Source organism: Sciurus vulgaris (assembly GCF_902686455.1).
Source record: "Sciurus vulgaris genome assembly, chromosome: X".
Classification (NCBI taxonomy): Eukaryota; Metazoa; Chordata; class Mammalia; order Rodentia; family Sciuridae; genus Sciurus; species Sciurus vulgaris.
Window position 1 is genome coordinate 42,780,144 of NC_136471.1, and position 23,963 is coordinate 42,804,106.

Sequence of the window (23,963 nt, forward strand, 5' to 3'; positions counted from 1 at the left end):
GTTAAACTCAGAGCTGAAATCAACGAAATTGTACCAAAAGAACTATACAAAAAATTGACAAAATAAATAGTTGGTTCTTTGAAAAAATAAACAAAATTGATAAACCCTTAGCCACTCTAACAAAGAGAAGACGAGAGAAAACCCAAATCACCAAAATTCGGAATGAACAAGGAAATATCACAACAGACAGGATTGAAATACAAAACATAATTAGAAGCTACTTTGAAAATCTATATTCTAACCAAATAGAAAATTTCGAAGACATCAACAGGTTTCTAGAGCCATATGAATTGCCTAAATTGAACGAGGAGGACATACAAAATTTAAATAGAACAATTTCAAGTAATGAAGTAGAAGAGGTCATCAAAAGCCTACCAACAAAGAAAAGTCCGGGACCAGATATGTTCTCAGCCGAGTTCTACAAAATCTTTAAAGAGGAGCTCATTCCAATACTTCTCAAAGTATTCCATGAAATAGAAGAGGAGGGTACCCTCCCAAACTCATTCTATGAAACCAATATTACCCTGATACTCAAGCCAGACAGAGATAAATCGAGGAAAGAAAATTTCAGACCGATATCATTAATGAACATTGACGCAAAAATTCTCAATAAAATTTTAGCAAATCGCATACAAAAATATATTAAAAAGATAGTGCACCACGATCAAGTGGGTTTTATCCCAGGGATGCAAGGTTGGTTCAACATCCGGAAATCAATAAATGTAATTCACCATATCAATAGACTTAAAGTCAAGAACCACATGATTATTTCAATAGATGCAGAAAAAGCATTTGATAAAATACAACACCCCTTCATGCTCAAAACACTAGAAAAAATAGGGATAGTGGGAACATTCCTTAACATTGTAAAGGCCATCTATGCTAAGCCCATGGCTAATATCATTCTAAATGGTGAAAAACTGAAAGCATTCCCCCTAAAAACTGGAACAAGACAGGGATGCCCTCTTTCACCACTCCTATTCAATATCGTTCTTGAGACTCTAGCCAGAGCAATTAGACAGACCAAGGAAATTAAAGGAATACGAATAGGAAAAGAAGAACTCAAACTATCCCTATTTGCGGATGATATGATTATATACTTAGAGGAACCAGGAAATTCCACCAGAAAACTGTTAGAACTCATAAGTGAATTCAGTAAAGTGGCAGGTTACAAGATCAATGCTCATAAATCCAATGCATTTTTATACATAAGTGAGGAATCCTCAGAAAGAGAAATTATGAAAACTACCCCATTCACCATAGCATCGAAAAAAATAAAATACTTGGGAATCAATCTCACAAAAGAGGTAAAAGACCTCTACAATGAGAACTACAGAACACTAAAGAAAGAAATCCTTAGAAGATGGAAAGATCTCCCATGTTCTTGGATAGGCCGAATTAATATTGTCAAAATGGCCATACTACCAAAAGTGCTATATAGATTCAATGCAATCCCAATTAAAATCCCAATGACGTACCTTACAGAAATAGAGCAAGCAATCATGAAATTCATCTGGAAGAATAAGAAACCCAGAATAGCTAAAGCAATCCTTCGCAGGAAAAATGAAGCAGGGGGTATCGCAATACCCGAACTTCAACTTTATTACAAAGCAATAGTAACAAAGACGGCATGGTACTGGTACCAAAATAGACAGGTAGATCAATGGTACAGAATAGAGGACACGGACACAAACCCAAATAAATACAACTTTCTAATACTAGACAAAGGCGCCAAAAATATGCAATGGAGAAAAGATAGCCTCTTCAACAAATGGTGCTGGGAGAATTGGAAATCCATATGCAACAGAATGAAACTAAACCCATATCTCTCACCCTGCACAAAACTCAACTCAAAATGGATTAAGGACCTTGGAATCAGACCAGAGACTCTGCAGATTATAGAAGAAAAAGTAGGTCCCGATCTTCAACATGTCGGCCTAGGACCAGACTTCCTCAACAGGACTCCCATAGCACAAGAAATAAAAGCAAGAATCAATAACTGGGATAGATTCAAACTAAAAAGCTTTCTCTCAGCAAAGGAAACTATCAGTAATGTGAAGAAAGAGCCTACAGAGTGGGAGAATATCTTTGCCAATCATACTTCAGATAGAGCACTAATCTCCAGAATCTATAAAGAACTCAAAAAACTCTACACCAAGAATACAAATAATCCAATCGACAAATGGGCTAAGGAAATGAACAGACACTTCACAGAAGAACATGTACAAGCAATCAATAAACATATGAAAAAATGTTCAACATCTCTAGTAATAAGAGAAATGCAAATCAAAACCACCCTAAGATTCCATCTCACCCCAATTAGAATGGCGATTATCAAAAATACAAGCAACAGGTGTTGGCGAGGATGTGGGGAGAAATGTACACTCATACATTGCTGGTGGGGCTGCAAATTAGTGCAGCCACTCTGAAAAGCAGTGTGGAGATTCCTTAGAAAACTTGGAATGGACCCTCCATTTGACCCAGGTATCCCACTCCTTGGCCTATACCCAAAGGATCTAAAATCAGCATACTACAGAGATACAGCCACATCAATGTTCATAGCTGCTCAATTCACAATAGCCAGACTATGGAACCAACCTAGATGCCCTTCAATTGACGAGTGGATAAAGAAACTGTGGTATATATACACAATGGAATATTACTCAGCCATAAAGAATGACAAAATTATGGCATTTGCAGGCAAATGGATGAAATTGGAGAATATCATGCTAAGTGAGATAAGCCAATCTCAAAAAGACAAGGGACGAATGATATCGCTAATAAGTGGAGGATGACACATAATGGGTGGGAGGGAAGGGTTAGTGTTAGGGTTAGAGTTAGGGTTAGGGAGGGGGGCAAGTATGGAGGAAGAAAGTACTGTATAGAGGGTAAAGAGGGGTGGGAGGGGTGGAGGGAAGGGGAAAAATAACAGAATGAATCAAACAACATTACTGTATGTGGATTTATGATTACACAAATGGTATGCCTTTGCGCCATGTACAAACAGAGAGGCAACATGTATCCCATTTGTTTACAATAAAATTAAAAAAAATATTGCATGAAAATACTTGTAATAATTTACAACGTATTTATACAAAAATTTATTTGTCATTTTTCTGAAATCCAAACAATTCATCATCCTGTATTTTTATTTGCTAAATCTAGCCGCCCTAATTACATGGATACTGGGATCTCTGATCCTTCGACCCCTTCGAGCCTTAAGCCTTAAGTATCCCTCACCTGTTCTCAGTGACTAGCCTTAGGAAATGCTTTTCTTTCATAGATGCTCAGTAATACTGGCAAAGGAGAGGGAAGCAACCAAATTAAGAACATTATAGGCAACATTTAGTTTGTCGTTTGAGTGGTAAGCATTTGGTGAATTTACTTTCAGTTCTACCAGGACAATACTGTATCATCAGTGCTTTTCAAGTGAAATGCAGCATGCTTGTTCCTCTCCCACTCCCTGACCCTGTCGGTTATGTTTGTGTATGGTGCAAACAAAGTTGAGCAGATGTTGGAGGGAAAATGCCTTCCTGAACTACTCAGCAATGTCTGGTGTCAGCTTCTTTCTTAAAGGGGGGTGGTGACAAGTCCCACCTGGCAGGGAGCCAGCTCCCACAGAAGACTTCCTTCTCTTCTCAGAGTCTTTCATTCATAAACTCACAGGGAGATGTTCTTAAAGCTCAAATGCACATTAAACATGGGACAGAACCCAGCTTGTTTTAATGTTTGTGCTTGTTTATATTTCAGTGAATGAATTTTGTTTTAGAATTGCTCAAAGTCAAATCAGATTCTCCGTATTACTAGCATAAAGTTCAGAAAACTAGAATGATGCTAAAGGGGATCTGGCTTAGTGGAAGTGTTCTAAGATTTGAGTCAAATTTGGGTTTGAATTGGTGCCACAGTCCAGCTGACTACATAAATCCTTTAAGCCTCAGTTTCCTCATCTATAAGATTATGATAGTGCCTACCTCACAGTAGCTGGGACAGTCCAGTGAGAAGAAAAGTTAACTCCTTAGGTGCATAGAAAATGCTCATGATAATGATTATTATTAATGTAGCCTCAGAAATAGGTCTATATAGCCACAGAGGCCCCTCTGGATTTCTGTACCCTGAGACTAGCAGCAGGGTAGGTCATAAAGGGTATCTCAGCATCTTGTGTTATTTTTTCCCTTTTAGATGTTTAGCTGTTCACTGAAAAGAGAAGCCCTGGTTTGAGCCTTCATCCTGTCACCAAATGACACCAACTCTCTGTAACTCTAGAGTTTTTTTTTCCCTAGAAAATGGGCATATAAAAATTCTTCCTTTTTTCTGTTTCAAAAGTAGTTATGAGAATCATATGTGAAGATTGCTTAGAAAGTATACAAATAGTAAAAGTAATATTATAAAGTAAGTAAAGTAGTAGTGTGAAAAAGTGCAAAGAAAGGCATCATTCCCAACATTTCTATTGCTTTTCCTGACTTCTCAGTTTCAGGCTAACTTCTAGAACTAGTGGCAGCAAATCTGATAGGAAACAAAAAAGGCAGAGGATAACTGGTTTCTTATTCCAATTCTGGTACTTGACTTCCTGTCGAGGAACTCACTTAAGAGCCGAAACTCCATTTCCTCATACTTAAATGTGAATTGGTCTTTGAATGAGCACCTATTAAGTATCTTCCTTCATAGTATTAGACACTGCAGTTATAGATCATACCAGCTAATATTGAGCATACCATATGTGCCAAGCACTTTACTAGGGGCATTATTTCTTTTAACCTCACAAAGCCCTGCAAAGTAAAATATTTTCCCTATTTTATAGTGCAGGAAATTGAGACCTACAAGATTTAAATTGATTTGTCTTATGGTTGAACAAACTGAGGTCTTTATCTCAAAGGAATTTAATGTCTAAAATAGCAGGGGAAGACATAAATTAATCATTGTAATATTATGTGTCTATTTCACTGAATACATGTACATCTAAAATACCTATTTCAGATTGGTGGTGGAAAAATCAAATGAGATTTGGTGTGAAGTGTATTTTGAAGAAACCTAAGTTATTAAAGCAGGCTTTTTTTGTTATGTTTTCTGAAACCAGGGTTGAACATCCATTTCAATAACTGTTTACTGGGCTAATTGAAGAAACATCTATTATATTCCATGGACTAGTTTATTTTGCACTATGTAAAGTATTAACAGGCCCTAACCTCTTTCCATTACTTCCCCTTCTTTCTTCTCAGTCTCACTCCTAAAATCCATGCATCTCTTCAATCCCACAGGATCAATCATCCATTAACCCTACTACCTTTTTACTGCCCCTTACATACCTCATGTTCTTATTTCTCTTCTTAGGAGCCTTAGGACCCACAGTTTATCAGTTTTCTATATACTTTGATTCCATTGTCCCTCTTTTTACCTTTATAATTTGCAGACCCCAACACTGATTGTATCGAGCTAGTCCTCTAATCTGAGTCTGTACTCACACATCTGAACAAAGTATCACAGTACTGATAACTGGTTATTCCTTCAAATGCGTGACCACCAATCTGAAGTGGGCCGTCAGAGCTGCCTTGCAGTCCTATCACATTTCCTTAGCTGATACATTCTCCTACCATCCTAACTGACCATATACTTTATCTTTCCTCCATTCTTATTCTAAGCTGTTGAATTTGATTCATGTTTCACTGGGGGGAACTTCCACAGAGTCTCAAGTCCACACCAACCAACCTACCTACATCTGTGTCCACATATTCTACCTTCCCACCTGTCACCGTGGATAAACTTCCCATGCTCTTATCTAAAGACATTCCATCAATTTGTATATGAGACACTATACTCTCTAGTCTACTTAAAGTCACCCCCAAAATTTCCTCTTCTCTCTTCTGTGTTAACACGTTTTTTCCTCAAAATTCTTGCATATATTGTTATCTCCAATCCTATAAAGTAGACAGTCTTTCAATTCTAATATCCCTTTTTGGATACAGTACCATTTCTTCCCTTCCTTTTACTCCTGGAGATAATTGACTATACTGGATTTCTCCTAGATGTTAGTCATCTCTTCATTGCTGTGACAAAAATACCTTACAAGAACAAGTTAGAGGAGAAAAAAATCCATTTTGCCTCATGGTTTCAGAATTTTGAGTCCATGGTCAGTCAGCTCCATTTCTTTGGGACAGAGGTGAGGAAGAACATCATGGCAGAAGGGTGTGGTAGAAGAAAGCTGCTCAGCTCATGGCAGCCAGGAAGCAGAGAAAAAGAGGGGGTCAGAGAAAAGATAATCCCTTCCTGAACATGCCCCCAGGGACCTGCTTCCTCATCTCCCAGTAGTTCATTCAACCATCAATGGATTAACCCACTGATGAAGTCGGGGTCCTCATGATCCAGTCACTTCCCCCCAGATCCCATCTCTGATCATATGACACTTTGGAGGACATTTTAGATTTAAACCATAACATCTAGTTTCCATCTTATCATTTCCCATTGAATTCATTGCAATCCAGATTTTAGCCCCACCACCCCACTGAGATTTCCCTGGTCCAGACTATCACATTGCTAAATCCATTGGTGCTATTATACCTCATCTTACTTGACCTATGACCAATTTAACAGTCTATTACTCATCTCTTTGCAATACTTTCTTCACTTGTCTTTCAGGACTCCTCTGTGTTGATTAATATTTTCACTGGACTCACTTTCTCAGACTCCTTCTCTGGTGCTTCCTCACATTTTCTTAACATTGAAGTACCTTAGTGATTCATATTAGAATGTCTTCGCTTCCTTTTAGCTATACTCACTGCCTTGACAATCATATCTAGACTTGTGCCTTTATATACCAATAGTAGGAGAGATGGCCATAACCATATAATCAACATTCTCTCTTGCTTTCCATGCCATTATATTGCTCGAGGTACCTGGTTCTTGTCAAGAAAAATATAAGCATGAGAGATGCAACCATTACAGTTTGGAGGAATCAAGAGCAGCTACTATATGTGCTTGCTTAGTATATGTAAGGCCCTGGATTTAATAGCCAGCACTTCCATAATTTTTTGTAAATAATTTTTAAAAAAGCATAGGTACTAACATCTGAGATAGTGCAGGAGTTGCTAGAGAAAAGAGGCTCATAAATCCTTCAAAGAGTTACTTTTTTTTTTTTTTTTTTTGTGGTACTGGGGATCGAACCCAGGGCCTTGTGCTTGCAAGCAAGAGTCACCTTGGAAAGAGAGTTACTGGTCCTTCATTGGATTGTGACATGAGTGAGAAATGAAACTTTCTGTATTAAAACATTGAGATTTGGTGTTTGTTACCTCAACGTAGTTAAATCTGTGCTAAGGCATCACATGTACATCTCCAAGCTAGCCATCTCACTTGAACTCCAGACTTCTGTAGCAAACTATTTGCTCGATTTCTCCATTTAGATGTCTAATAGACATCTCAGAACCAGAATTTCTGATACACTCCCCCAACAGATCAGTTATTCTGAGAAGTTTTGTCATCTGAATAGATAGTAATCCCATTCTTCTAGTTGCTTAGTACAGAAACTGGAGTCATCCTTCACCCCTTATTTCAATCACATCCCATATCCAATGCATCCATAAATACTAATGACTCTACCTTCAATACTATCAAGAGGGGCTGATAGTTCAGTGCTAGAGCACTTGTCTAGCATGCACAAGGTTCTGGGTTCAATCCCCAACACTGCAAAAAGAAATCTAGAATCCCCCCCACACACTTCTTCTTTTCAAATATACTTTTAGTTGTCAATGGACCTTTATTTTACTTATTTGTATGTGGTACTGAGAATTGAACCCAGTGCCTCATGCATGCTAAGCAAGCACTCTACCACTGAGCTGCAGTTCCAGCACCCCTACCCTTCTTGCAGACTCTACAACTGCCCCTCTGATTAAAGCAACCATTACCTTCTGCTGTACTACCCAGTCTCTTAAGTGGCCTTCTTCCCTAAACCTTGCCCAATTATACTTCACATGGCAGGCAGAGTGATCCATCTTAAAAAGTAAATAAGTTGATGTGATTCGTGTTCAAAACTCTTCAATGGTTTTCCATAGGCAAAGTTCATAAAGTGACTTATAAAAGCTTATGTGATCTGGGCCCTGCTACATATCTGGCTTCACCATTTGCATTGTTCTTCATTCCAGCATTCTAGCCTCCTTGTTGTTCAGTCAAAACCCCAAGCACAGTCTTGAATTGATTGCCCTGGTACTTGCTTTCCCTTTTGCTGGAATATTTTCCCCAGTTATCTACATAGCTTGCTCCCTCACTTTTTTACAGCAGTATTACTCAAATTTTAGTTTGCATTAGAATACCTGAAGGGTTTTTTTTAAAACATAGATCCAAGCCCCAACCCTGTAGTTTGATTTAGTAGATATGGGAGTGGGCAAAAATTTGCATTTCTAAGATTGAGCTCTGAGAAACACTGTTTTCTGCTCAAAAGTCACCTCATAATCAAGGCCTTTCCTTACTTCCCTATAAAAAATAATAATGTGACCCCAATGCTTCCTATTCCTCATATACTGATTTATTTTCCTCCATGTACCTATCATCTGACAAGTAGGTATATAACATTTGTTTACTTTGTGTCTTCCATTTGGATAGAGCAGGGTCTTGGATTCATTTATGGCTATGGCTCTACACCCATATCTATCATAGTGCAGGTACATATAGTAGGTGCTTAATGAATATTTGTTGAATAACTGGTCAAAATAAAATGTTACATAGCCAGACTTCTGTGACTCAAGCTTCTGGAACAGACTGCTCATGAAGATAACTGAGCTTTGCAAACCTTGCTAAGCCCTACTTACATCCAATCTCTTGCTTTTTGGGTTATCTTTTACATCATTGTCACCCTTGCCACCACCCATAGCAGAAAGCACTGAAAATGCCTAGGAAAACATATTGTCTAGTGGAAGAGACACTATAATTTAACTATTTCAGGAAACTAAGGGGACAGTGAGAATCAGTTTTTGCTAACCTAACACTTGTAACTGACTTATTCTTTTTGGGGGGAGTACTGTGGATCGAACCCAGAGGCACTCAACCACTGAGCCACATCCCCAGTCCATTTTTTAGTATTTTCTTTAGACACAGGGTCTCACTGAGCTGCTGAGTCTGACTTTGAACTTGTGATTATCCTGCCTCAGCCTTCCCAGCTACAGGTGTGTGTCACTGTGCCCAGCTGGAATTGACTTAATCTGAGAGCAATTATTTCACATTCCTTTACCAGCTACTTGCTTGTGCCAGGGCTGCAGAGAAGAGTAAGACACAGTCCTGATCCAAGTCTGATGGCAGAACCAAATAGATTGGGTAAAATATAACAAAACATTATCAGCAAAGAGGAGGGAAGAAGAATTTTGGCCTGAAATTGCTGAGGGGAAGGCAGAATTTTGGGACATTTTTGCCAAAAAGAGGGTGTTTGGGCTGGGTTTTGAAGTATGAATAGAAATTTTGTTCATGGTAAATGGGAAAATGACCAAAAAAATCAGCAAGGGAATAGGTATATGAAATAAAAGTGATATTAAAAATATTTGTCAGTCAGGGCCCAAGCACTGCGGTACTTGCCTGTGATTCCAGCAACCTGGGAGGCTGAGGCATTGCACTTTAGAAGCCAAACTTGGCCATTTAATGAGACCCTAAGCAACGTAAAGAGGCCCTATCTCAAAAAAAAAAAATTAGCAATAAGGCTGGGCACAGTGGTGCACACCTGTAATCCCAGCAACTCAGGAGACTGAGGCAGAAGGGTCACAAGTTTGAGGCAGACCCCTATAACTTAATACAATCCTGTCTCAAATTTTAAAAGATAAAAAGGGCTGGGGGTATAGGTCAGTGGTTTCGCATCCTTGGGTCCAATCCCCAGTAACCTCCCACAGATATTTAACAATTAGTCACAGAGAACAGCAAATCCAAGTGGACATTCTGACCAAGAGGAGTGGACTTCAGTTATAGACAAACTGGCACAGCAATAGCAGTTCATACCAGTTGATAATTGTCTCCAGAGAGGCCAGTTTTGCAGAAATGCTGAGTAGTCTGGCATAGGTAATGTTAAAGTAATAATAGCTTACATTTAGTGCATACTGTAAGTTACCACAATACTTTGCACTCTTTGTATCTTCCTGTCAAACCCAATACTACAAATAATCTTGGCATCTCCATTTTACATAAGGAAAAATTGGGTCTCAGAGAAGTGAGTCACTTGCCTAAGTTCACACAATTGGAAATCTTAAGAGTTGGAATTTAAACCTAAACTTGTACAGGCTGGCTCTAGAACTTGTAATTTTAACTAAGGTATACTGCCTGAAGTAGTAGCTAGAACATAGGTTTGCTTCTTTAACACTGTGGGGATTTACAAAGAAATAAAGTAGGTTGACTTTCCATCACAGACCTTACTGTACAACCTAAAGAACATTGCAAAGACTGTCCCATAGCAACATGGGGTGCTTGCCCACTGACTGGATTTTCACTGAAGCTGGTCATGGAAGAAATGGAACTTGAACCTGGCATTGAGACACTTGGACTAGGGGAAAGAATATAGCATTCGAGTCAGAAATGCTGGGGTATGCTCAGGTCAAAGTAATTTCCTTCATTTTTCTCATCTGTAAAATGGATGATTTGGAGTAGAACAGTGGTTTTTAATCAAAATATGCCACCCCAGGAGGTATTTTGGAAATTATGAGACCATATTTGGTTATCCAAATGCAGGAGGGGCATTTAATAAGTGGGGACCTTAAATGATAGATGTTCTATAAACTATGAAGTATTGAACTCCATCCTGCCCTACAGGAAGACTCTAAACATTCATGGAGGTGAAAACTTTACAATTGTCTGAGTTTAGAACATAATTGCATTTCACATATTGAAGTGAATTTTTGTTCCTGAGTAAAATACCTAGTAAAATAAAGGGAAGGTTGTATTTTTCTTCCAGAACATTACCATGAGTTATTTACATTTCAGAGAATCACTGCACCAATCTAACTGCATTCCTGATACTTGAATCACCAGTGCCACAACCCAATGTCATTCCTTCTGTTTCAGCAAGCTATTACTTTCATGATGATTCTGTGTAGAAATGCTAGCCTCTGACTACTTCATTATGTTTTCTAATATAGCCATGGATGAGTTTTCAAATATTGAAATGCATATAGTTTCATTATAAATGACTTTCCTTTTGTTTTTCTTTGCAATATAATTAGGTCATATTATGTGCTTTTTAAATTATTGCTTGCACCTTTATTATACCTTCTTATGAATTTCTTTTTAGATGGCAAGGAAGATTAATAATTGATTGTAATAAAAAGGATATACTGGTCTGATAGAGTTAAGAACCACTATATTAGGTGACCTTCCAAGGCCTTTCCAGTTTTAATTTTCTGTGTGTATAAGGACAGGTGGATTTTGAAAGAAGAGGACAACATTTTAAGGTGGGAATGACTCCAGCAACACGGCCTGCTTAAGTAGGGGGTAGAGTGTCCCCAGACAAGTCAGGACAGAGCAGAAGGCCTGTTCTGGTCATGTTCCCTGAAAACCACTCTACCCCACCCACCTCAGTGTAATTGAATACTCCTGGGGAAACTGCCAGGGCTATCATCACAGGAAATTGCCTTGTGGCCAGTAGGGCTTCTCTAGTTACTTTCCTCAGTGACAGAGGACAGTAATGACTTCCTGTCTGTTAGGAGGAAGGTGTCAGCCTCCGTGTTCTAGTGAGTTCCTGAAAAACCTCTAGCAGAAGTTCCCTGTTTTTGCTCAGTTCTTGTCATTGGAATTATTTTTCTTGTCTTATCCAGCTCCCTTGCTTCTAGTCTCCTTCCTTCATAGTAGAGATCTGGAAACTTTTGTTCTATGATAGATGAATTTACCCCCAATAATTCTGCTTATTCTATATTTTTTGATATGCCAATTTTATTAGATACCCATGCAGACACTATTTGGAACTAGGTCATACCTCCAAACAGATAACACTTTGGCAACACCTGTTGAGTCCTCTCACTTGAAGGGTTGCCTTTTATCATTTAATAACATGTCTTATATTTTCTTCTAATTATACATGTTCATTGAATACTGTTTGGAAAATACAGAAATGTATGGTGAACTCAATACAAATTATCCATAGTCCCAAGCAACATAGTACTCAACATTAGACAAAGTTATAGCAAACATGAAGGTTAAATTCGATGTTGCTCTTTCTGTTTGTTATTCTATGCCAGCTCCCAGCTTTCACCTCCCAGAGCACCTCTTGATCTCACCCTTATGAAAAACTTGCTTGTCCTATATACTGTAAAATGGAGGGCAAACTGGAAAGTGTACAATAGCACTTAGCATGTCAAAGGCATATAAAAGAGATAAAATATCTCATATCAGGAAGGTGTTTGGAATCGAAAATAGCAATATTTTGTCATAGCTCTGCCATCACTACCTTATTACTGAAGTGCTGTGGTGATAAAGCATTGTGGGAATGTCTAAAGAGATAAGAGACCATCTGAGAAATTCACAGTGATCCTTTGGAATCAGGAAAAAGCACACAGTACACAGAAGCAAGAATGATTAAGTGTGAGGCTGGCTCATAAATATGCTTTTTTCATCAGAAAAAAAAAATGACCAACATTAAATAAAAAAGTTGGATGATACTAAATCCATCCCAGAGATAAAGTTCTTGTTATAGATATTAGTTAGAATTTATGTTTTGCTTTTTTCCCAAGGTGGATAGGGTCAGAATGGCAGTTTCCCTCAGTTTGGAGTCTTGTATTGAGACTCTGGTTTAGAGAGGTCTTAGAAAATGCTGATACAGGGGTGAAGTTCAAGACTTTGGAGTTAGTCAGACCTATGTTCAAATCATAGCTCCATTTCTGTGATCATCAAACTTTACTTGAATAACATCCACTGTTGTAGGCATTGGAGATACAATGTGGGACAAGACAGATAAAAGTCCTACTTTAATGGAGTTTGCATTCAAGTGGCCCAAGACTAAATATCTAATGATGAAAAAGTAACAAGGGATATGATTGGAAGTAACAGGGACTTCCTGAGGCTGAGTGGTCAGGAATGGCCTCTCTGAGAATGGACAATTAAACTGAGACCTGGATGATGAAAAGAGGTCAGCAATTAAAAAAAAATATCTAATGGAAGAATATTCCAGGAAGAAGTTACAGTTAGGGCAGAGGTCCTATGGTAGGAACAGGCTTGATATTTTTAAAAGAATAGAATGACTGTTCACTAATGTGGTTGAAGTTTGAGTGTGCCAAGGAGAGAATGAGGAGAGGAGGTTGGACAAGGTCAGAGTATACATCAGGCCATGTGAGGGTCTTGTAGAAATTCAGCAAGTAAGCATCATCATCATCATCATAATCATCAAGAAGGAGAGAGGGGAAAATGAAGTTGGAGAGTTTGGGTGATGCTGTTTTATATCACCTGAGGAATTTGCATTTGACTCATTGGGGATGGGATGTAACCATAAGGTTTGAATTATATGCACAAATGGAGTGTGAGGAGATGAGAGCAGAGTGTAATGTGCCCATTTGTACCTTCACTGTGCTTCTAGCACTTGAATTTCTCCCAGGTTCTCTCCTACAGCTACTGCTTTCTCAATGAATGAAAATCCATAAGTCACTGGACACCTGTGTTCACACCAGCCCCATGTAAAAAAATTCTCTTATATTTTGTGACTGGAATTTCTACCAACAAGTCAATGCTGAATTGCAGTTCACAAAGCAGCTACCAAACTGGCTATTTGGTGAGATATACACGTGACCTAAGGGGATACTAGTTGTAGATGAATTTTTCTTTCAAATAATGACAACATCGGATGAAATCATTAGTCTACTTCAAATTTACTTTGTTAGGAGTGTATCTAAGGGTTAAGTTCCCTGGGGCAACTCTTTCTTGGTTCACATGCTATACTAACTTTTTCTTTTTTTAACAGGGAGAGAAGAAGTCCTATGGAAAGCCATGCGGGGGCCAAGACTGCCGTGGGGGCTGTAAATGTTCTCCTGAGAAGGGAGTGAGAGTAAGTCACTTATGTCATTGTTGAAAGACAAATAGCCACAGGGTCTGTTTTCTGTTTTCTTTAGAATTAAACTGCTTAGAATTTACTCTTCTGACCTCATGAAATAAGCAAAGTGAGGAGGACCAACTGGAAGGAGTTTTGTTAACTAATGACAGATAGGACTAGACTGGTCAAAGTCTCTAAAGAACCAAGAATAGGTTTCCTTCATTGACTTAATGCCAAGGTTTCCCCAGTTTCATCAGATCATTTCCAAATGCCAATTAGGTTGTGCACAAGCAGAGTGTGATAATGTTTATAGATATGTACAAATTTTCATAGCTCATTTTGTCCACTTGGTTTTTCCCTACCACTCTGGGCAACAGGTGGTCCAACCATTATCTACAGAGGTATGACTTGCCCAAAGTAACCCTGCTTATCAGAGACAGAATCAAGAGTAAAGGATAGCCATAAAGTCCCAAAATATAGGTAACAATACATAGAGAATGGTTTATCAATACTACATTAAAATGTAAGATATGTTTTAAAACATTGTGACATATTCATTAACTATGAACAAATTGTGGTGTCAGTTGCAACAAACACAGTATATTGACATAGCATTTACATCAATTCCTGTGCATACCTAGCCCCCAGATGAATTACATCTCTGATTTTCACTGAATAAACTTGTATCCTTTAGTATAACCTAGAAAAAGTATTCAAGGGGGTTCAATCTATTAAAAATATGTATGTATATATATATAAATTCATAGTTTATGGTTACCCTGTGGAATTCAGATCTTTCACTTCCAGTATTGTGTTTGCACTCTCATCACACTCAAAAAAGTCTGAGAGCTTACACTGTCAAAGGAAGGTAGTAGCATAAATAGGTCAACCAAACCTTCAAAAACATAGCTAAACAGGGAACACAGTGACCGCTCCACCTTCTCTTTCATTATCTTCCATTTGCAGTAAAGTGAAATGTCAAACTATGCCAGAATTTGAAGGAAAAGAATAAAAAGCCACCTCTTCATCAAAAAGGATCAGACCTATTATACATTAAAGACACAGACTTAGAGAGTCATAAAATATCAAAAAGGGAAGGCATCTTAGTGAGCTTCTTATCTTTCCCACTGATTGTACAGAGGAAACAGACTCAGAAGGAAAATGACTTCCTGGGGTCACACAGCAAATTGATGACAGATTCCTGGCTATTACCTGGGTCCTTTGATTTCTCACCTGTTTACTTCACTCACTTACCCACTACAGCCCCCAGGGAAGCTAAGTTCACTGTAACCACCAAGGCTCATACCTTTGCCTCTGATCTACAAACAGGAAAAAAGGTACAATAAATATAAAAATGCATTCTTAACATGTAAGCAGTACATTCAAAGTGAAAGGCTATATGTGTATATATATATACATATATATATATATATATACACATAGACACACACACACACATATATATGGTAATTTATTCTTCTATTTTGGAAATAAAAACAGAAAATGAAGGTGTTTATGTGGCTTTATTTCCAAAATAGAATCATGTGAGATGTGTGTGTGTGTGTGTGTGTGTGTGTGTTCGTTCTGGGCCTTTTCCCCCACTTACTATGTCTTTTACATGTTTTCTATCCCATAGTTTGATTTAGCTATCTTCCTTTTACTGGGCACTTAAGTTGTTCCTGAATTTTTATTTTATAAAATGACAATGCTACAGTGGAAATATTTGAACAGGCCTTCTTATACTCATCTTTATGTAGATAATAAGCATCAGAATAATAAAACAAGCATTTTTAAGTTTCAAAGCTACTGGCAAATTACCCCACAAAGTAAGTTCCAATTCATATACACATTAGCATTATAAATGATTGCCCATGTTTCTTCACCCTTGCCAACATTTGAGATTTTGCAAATATGATGAGTGAAAATCATCTCATTCCCTGACTATGTGCAAGTTTAAGCATCTTATCACATATTCATTGGAAGTTTGTATTTCTTCTGTGAATTTACTGGACAAATCCTTTAACCACTGTCCTACATGAAGATTTTTTTTGGCTTCATCTATGCAAAGACAGCAAATAAAAAATGATCCAAGTGGAAGCAGATGCAATTTGAGTTTGACACAAAGAAACATTTCCTGATGTCTTATGGCAGGATGGTTGGCTAATCAGACCCAACAACCAGGACACTGAGAAGAAGCTCTGAACCGTGCATTGAGTTGGGAGGGCCTTTAAAAATAGAAAAACTATATCTGAACCTGAGGTCAGCACTACACCAGGCAAAAATGTTTTATAATGACCTCATTGTTTAACCGCAGGCTGCGATTTGGATTTTTGAAAATGGAGAACATTAGATTTAATCCATGAGGAACCGTCCTTTGGGTTCCAAACATCTGGAGCCCAAGTTTAGCTTCTCTTTTGGAAACAGATAAGTGATCGAAAGGGTGGGAGATGGAGGAAAATGGAATATTGTTGTGCAGAATGTTTCCTTCAGTATTTATAAAACACAGACTTCACACAATTAAACATATTCCTAAAAGTTTATTTGTGAGGTCTGAAGTTTCTGAGAATATTTTTCAAGGTTTTTGAACCATGCCAATTTTGTATTTTACAAATCAAGAGCAAGAATATCTGTCCTGTTTTCCAAATAGATAAGGGGGCTGGTGCTCATGAGGGAAAATGTGAACATGGTTTCTTGATGCCAGATCCCATTTAGTCATCTTCCCTTCCCTCCTGTGTTCCCAGGGCCAATTGGTAGTGTTTAAACTAGCCCCAGCACTATTGACCCTGCACAACAGCCCCTCTGTACCCCTTTTGTGCAGTTGTCAAAAAGATTTGAGACTGTTTTCCTTAGCTGAACAGAGGGCCCCATTTGGATTTCAAGCTGTTCCTCTCGAGCTGGGAGGGGAACAAAAGGTTGGGTCACTCCTGAGCAATGTTGAAGCCCTTGGCAGGCCTGCCTCCTGCCTTGGGGAGACATCAAGCACATAACTTGCTGGGCAGTATGTACTTTTCCTTTGCCAAAGTCCTCTCAAACTGCCTGGGACATTTATACAACACCTAGCAGTCCTGCAAGCTCCAATTCAACCCTTTTTGGTTGAAGCTTTCTCAAACTGATTTCTCCAAGGTATGCCCTGCCTGGTAAAACTCTTGCTTGATGTTGGTATACTAGTTTTCACTTTCTGAAGCATTACAGTGCACCTTTCAGGGGCTGTATAATCATCTATACGCAACAAGTGAACAGATAAGTGACTTGCCCAAGGTCACCAGCCTGTTAATTAAATCTTATATAGCTTACTTTAAAAGAATGGCAAATTTAAAAGATGACATACCTCCTAGTGTTAAATAAAGGGTTTTCTGTCTTAGACATTTAGATTTGTATTTAATATTTGAATTTCAGTTTTCTTTCTTGGGCATAGGTTTTATCTGAAAGAATCATTCTTTTGAGTTGCTCTCTTGTCAGTATTTCTTCCCTGCTCTTTGATGGAACAGAACATTTTAGGTTGACATTATAATCCTTCCTTTTTTTATCCTACTGGATCTGAAAGCTATCTCTGCATTATATTCCATCAGTGTGCATTTCTCTGAAGTTGGGGAAGGGAGGAAGGGTGGAGGTATATTTTGTTCTGAACCCAGTTTTCCCTAACATTATTTCAGAGTTCTGCCTGTTTTAGCAGTGTTCTGGTTTTTTTTTTTTTTTTTTTTTTTAACATATATAACATAGTAAACTCTTCATTATCCATAGCATCTGAAGTAGCATCAACACACATAATCCAACAGTGCTAGAATTTAAAAAAAAAATCAGGGAATATTTGGATTCCCCTCTAGGTAAGGGCTACTCATTCCATGCTAAGGCCTGAGAATCCATGTCCTTGCTTGAGAATATGAGACTAGAGTTTCATGTGAAATTGAAGCCAAGTTTCTTAATTCCTTATCTTCTGCCTGTATCCTCCCACTCATCTACCACAAAATGTTTCCCATGAATTCCAGAACCCAGACAAATTAACCCGTAGTTCTTCAATTTGTTCTCCAGCTGGTGTTCCTTGTATTAACCGACTGATGCTATGACTACCAAGAGGTCTTCTCACTTTCTCCTGAATTAGGCAACTGCTGAGTATGTATGCCTTTACCTCCTCCCTCCATGTTTGCACACACACACACACACACACACACACACACACTCCTGCCCTGACCAATCACTTTACAACACACACCAATGTCCTTATCCTCTGCTTCTTCAAAGTGAAAGTTCATATTGCCCATGATCTCCTGGGTGCCTGAATTTTTCTGCAACTGCCTGCAAATAACCTTGATGACTTCGTTGCTCTGTGTGGGTTTGCCTCAATTTTGACACTAGGCATTGGTAACCACCTTATTGCCAATCCCAGTGAACATTTTTAATTCTGTCTTCCTTGAGCTCTCTGCTGCAGACGACACCTCCTTCTCTCTTGAATCTCTCTGTTCCCTCGGATTTCATAATAATATTTATTCTCTTCTAATTCTTTTCCAATTTTGATTGGGATCCCCCAGGGGCTGTCCTCACAGGGTGGTTTCCTGTGTTCCAGAGATTTTGGCCATCACCCATACAATGATAAATATTAAATCTCAAGCTGTAGCTTGACCTATATTCTTAGCTTCAGGTCAGCATTGTCCACTTCTTGCAGGATATCTCTGCTTGGATTTTTACTGGCACCACAAACATACCTCCTTCAGAACTCCCATCACCACTCCCCTTCAGACATGCTTATTCTCAAGTCCTACACGTGTCTCCCCCATCACAGCAAAAGGCACCCCCAGGTATTCAGTTGCTGAAGCCAGAAAATGTAGTCTTTCTTCCCTTCTACATTATCAACTCCAGCCCATCATTAAGTCCTTTCCATTTGTCTTCCTAAATCAAGCTCAAATCTATCCAATTTTTCCATTCTCATTTCTCCAGTCGAGCCTGTAATATTTCTTTCTTGAATTACTGCAATAGCTTCCAGACTGATCTCCCAGCCTCTAATCTCACTCTCTCCTGTCCATTCTTCTGCCCTAATCTTTCCAAAACACAAATATCATTATGAAAGTCTTGCTTAAAATCCTTCAATGGCTCCCCATTGATTCCACAATGAAATCGTAACTCTAGTAAGATCAGAATCCTCCATGATCTGTCTCTTGACCACTTCTTCAACATTAGCTCTCATTACTAGAAACCCTCTTCCCCTCCAGAGACAAAATAAGACAAATTTAAAAAATGTGCACTAAACTATTTACAGTTCTTAGAACCTGGTATGTCATTTGAAATGTTTCAGGTTTCATGCCTGTTATTCACTCTATGTGTACTGTCCATATATGTCCAACTCTACCCTTTCCCTACTAACTTGCTTTCACTTATCCACCCCTTAAAACCAGACACAAACTTCTCTTTTTCCATGATTACCAAGGCCAAGTTTATCTTGTCTTATCATTCTGCTCATGCTGAATTGCAGTAAACTATTCACTTGTGTGCTTTCCACTATCTCATGAACAGCTAAAAGGCAGAAACTGGGTCTCCTTGGTCTCTGCAGGGACAGTGTGCACTCCAGACTATTTCTGAAAGACTGACCAACTGACTGAACCATTTTACATGGCTGTTATTGCAGCTCTATATCCTTCATATCCTGGATTGGCTCTTAGGTCACTGAAAAGCCAATGGATATCTTCTGTCTAGGAGGACTCAAAGTTGTTGAAAGAAGGCAAAGGCCCAGGGTAGTTATTTTCTAACAATCTTTAGATTCCTCTAGCTGTAAGAATTCCACACCCTGGTTCCCATAGCTTGCTTTGGGATTCTGCTCTCCCTAACTCCTCTGAGATTTTTTACTATGGCCTTTTCTTTTGCCCAGTCACTTCTTACTCTGTAGCTGCCAATGCAAGGGATTTGGCAAAAAGTTTTTATTTCACTACCAGCAATTCATTTGTCCTTCAAGATGAGGACATCCTTGAATAATTGTGAGTCAAAGATAACCCTTTCATTCAGATACTGATTTCATTCTCCTTGACACCAAACCTTTTGCTTAAAGCCTCTTAAACTTTTGCAAAATTGATGTTCTTGTGTCTCCCTTGTTCCTTTTCTTTGTGGGGGAAGGAGGAAAGTTAGGAAGTAGTATCTGAACAGGAAAGCAGCCACTGGGTGGCGGTAAGGGAGGGAGGAAAATCAAGAGTCCTTGTATATTTAAATATGATTATGTATGTCCAGGATAATTGATGATAATGTTAAAAGTTGGTGTCTGTGCACTGAATCAAGATGCAGGCATAGCCCAACGCATGTTCACAGATGATCTGAATAATTTCTTTGATCATATTGGAACATTAAGAGATTTATGGAGTATATTTTCCACACTAGCAAGGGAGGCTTCTGCTAAAGAGGAGCCAAGGACCTGGAGGAGGAGATATATACACAGCTGTGGGGTCAAGAACACTGCTCTAGCTCTTCAGAGATCTAAGTATCATGACCTAGCTTTGCCAACTGGATGAATTCAAGCTGGTGTGTTCCTCTCTTGGGCTCTCAGTTTAGCCACAAGTAAAATTAGGGCTTTAGACTCTGTGATCTCAAAGAACCCACCAGCTCTCATGATCTAAGTCAAACATGGTGTTACTATCTCATGATGGTCCTAGCCTGTATAGTATCTTATCATGCTTTCTAATGTTGCAGTGAGATAGAGGGTGATGTTTGACAGTGTCCTATCTTTGAAGTGCTACTTTGGCAGCTGCCTCAGACATAACTCACTTGCCATGGCTTCTCTATTGCTGCTACTGGAGGCTCCTGACACTGAAGTGTGATTTGAAAAGAATCACAGGGATGCTTCTTTACCATAACTCCTCCTTCCCTGCCTTGCCTAAGAATCATTCTGCCTATAGTTCTAGCTTTAGAAACACATTTTTTTTTTGTTTTTTTTATACCTTTATTTTATTTATTTTGTGTGGTGTTGGGGATTGAACCCTGTGCCTCACACATGCTAGGCAAGCATTCTACCACTGAGCCAGAACCCCAGTCCTAGAAACTCATTCTTTAGATTAAATACCACCCTTTCTTTGCCTTGCTTGAATAATTTACATATCCCCATCTAATGAGGGGAGGTAGACTCATCCTGCACACCTGGGGAGGAGCTGTGTGCACAAATCACAAATCTTTAGGGACCACTCAGTTTTCTTTGTGGTGGTGGTCCAGAATTCAGAGACAGTGAATAGCACAACATGGGTGAGCATTGTGCACATCAATATGTGATATATTCACTCCTCTTTGTCCCTCACCAACTATTTACCCCCTTTTTCTCCTTGTTCTTTTCTTTCTTCTCTAGTCCCTAATGTTCTTCTTTCTCCTTCTATACTTCCCTCCCTCCTGCTCCAGTATTTCTGTCTCTCTATCCCTCATTCCCATTTCCCACATCATGGCCTCCTCACCAAGGCCTCTTCAACCAATTTCACTTCTTTGCTTTCAGTTACCTGAGATTGCTTTCAGGGTCACCAGATTCTGGTTTTTTTTGTTGTTGTTGTTGTTGTTTATCATCTAACTAGCAGTCATATAAACTTCAGCAGCAAGGTATTTGGAAAAGGTTGTGAAATGTACCATTTTGTAAGTGTCCCACTTATCCCGAGATTCTAAATTTCAGAGCCTGGATTAGTGGTCTCCAAAATTGGGAGGTTGGGGTAGACCACTGAAAATTAATTCACTGAGTGTAGAAGAATATATAGAACTTCTACTTAGATTTATATTGAGAACATTTAGAAGGGAACTCAGATTTGGATTAAATTATCTAATATAGGTAAAGTATGGAAAAGATTTTCTCCCACTCTGTAGGCTCTCTTTTCACATTATTGATTGTTTCCATAAAAATGCAGTCTGTAAAAACTAAAAATTAAAATAAAATTAATTTTAAAATATAGGTAAAGCATTTGAAAATGGTAGTCTAAGAGCTGTGTTAGTCATTATTACTATTACTAAGCCTGTCAAATATGTGATACATTTCACTGGCACTTTCACTGGATGGGTCTGTCCACAGCTTTTGTGTTGCATACACTCTGTAAGGTATCCTAAATAGTAGGAGCTAGACAGGATGGAAGGGGTGACCTTGGGGAGGGGTCCCTATTTTCTTTTCCTGTATGTATACCAGAAATATTACAGTTTCATATAGCTCAAATTAAGTGTTTTGTGGTTTACATTGTATAATTATCTTAACCCTCGCAAATTGGACAAGTGACTTAAGAAGATTCCTACAGGTAAGCCATGTGTCAAATAAAATACTAAAAATTTAAGTACATTAAAGTGGCAAAGCACACACTTCTATCCATAGAATGATTTTTTTCATCAGACTCATTACAAGGTAAAAGTCATGACAATCTAATTACACATGGAAAGAAGTCACAAAAAAGTAATGCAAGAATAATTAAAAAGACTACATGGAATATGGTCTTATGGTCATTCTCTATAACAAAAGATTTTGCCATAAGTATACACTGGGCCTTGAAATATTAGCTAATCATAGTAAATAGCAGAAGAACTTTTAAAATCATGCAAGCACAAACCTAGGAGGTTGGATTCAGCCCCCAAGTGTTATATCATGGGTTATAAAAGACTTTCTAGGCATGACTATAAGTGATCTTTCCCTCACCTTTAATATGAAAGATTCAGAAGAAAGTTTCAGAAAGTTTGAGTCTTTCCTAAGGTCCCTTGTAAGTGGCATAATGAGGATGGGAACCACATATTCCATCCCCCTGTTCAGTGCTCTTCCCACTATGTCAAATGGCATCTTAAACGCATGGCTGTAATCAACTCAGATCCTGCATTACTCATTGTGGCTGCATTGTTGTGAATGGAGGAATACTCAGTGGAGAAAATGTGCTAAGACATAGACCAGGTATCATCAAATCAATTGCCTTTCTTCCTCTGTCCCAGTGAGTAATAACTCCTGAATGCATGTGTAGGATGTTTATATCTTCGTCTGGGTTTTAAAATGTTTTTCTAATATTTCAATCTTTTAAAGGTTAAAGAGATGAACTCCATGCTTAAGAAAAGCCTGGTTTTCATCTGCAATGACAAGGTTTGTGAGGAATCATGTCAGTTTTTATAGCCCTAAGGCAGGTCTCTTCCTTTATGTAGTCCACTCACTATATGGAAGTTCACTGCAGTGGAATTAGAAGAGTGTGGAGATGAGATTACCGAGTACATGTCAGTGAAGTCATTTGGTATCTACTTTGAAAAAAAAACTTCATTAATGGAAGTCTTCCAAGAATGCTTAACAAAATTAATTGCACGGCATCTCTCTTACAAGCTAGTAAAATTCAATGGGAAAATGTGCATTGCTTTGCAGAAATTTGCTTCACTGTCATCTTTTCAAAAGGACTTTTATTATAAAAAATATAGTGCATGGCCAATTATTTAATGACCACCTTCACTTAAAAATCTACAGAGGTGGAGGTCATAGACTATATTCTGTATTTTACTTTTTTCATTGTGTTGTGTGAGTTCAAGGCCACTAGACAAACATTTTAGAAAGCCCCTGGGGGGGGGGGGCTAAATGTCAGTGCAGAAACTATGGAGAGGGCCAACATATTGCAAGCACCAGACTCTTTCTAAGGAGAGTACACACACACGCATGCACACACACACACAAACACACACACACACACACACACACACACGTGTGTTTGACTACCTGGCACTGCATCTAATTAAAATAATTTGAATGGCAGAGCACAAAAACCTCAAAAGGAAAGATTGATATGGTCTGGAATGATTCAGCCAACTCTTTAAAAAATATTATGATGAAAATATTTCCTTAGCAAGATTGATTTGATGGGAGTTATACAGGGTGGATTAAAGTGAGAAAAAGACAGATACTAGGATCTCTATATTTATTTTATTTATTTGTTTTCAGTACTGGGAATTGAACCCAGGGGTTCTTTATCACTGAGCTACATCTCCAGGTCTTTTTAATTCTTTATTTTTTTCTTGATCATCATCATCATTATTATTATTATGG

General features: G+C 38.4%; 1 protein-coding gene across 4 annotated transcripts in view; it reads left to right on the forward strand.

The window, feature by feature from the left end:
* The window catches only part of COL4A6 (collagen type IV alpha 6 chain), a 304,446-nt gene that overhangs the window by 125,124 nt on the left and 155,359 nt on the right, over window positions 1–23,963 (forward strand). For 3 of the 4 annotated variants that reach the window (XM_079124394.1, XM_079124396.1, XM_079124395.1), the window contains exon 3: window positions 13,901–13,984. In XM_079124394.1, the coding sequence (XP_078980520.1) occupies window positions 13,901–13,984 (84 nt within the window). Of the gene's footprint in view, window positions 1–13,900; window positions 13,985–16,989; window positions 17,093–23,963 lie in introns of those variants that run through there. The other variant, XM_079124397.1, reaches the window with a different exon arrangement.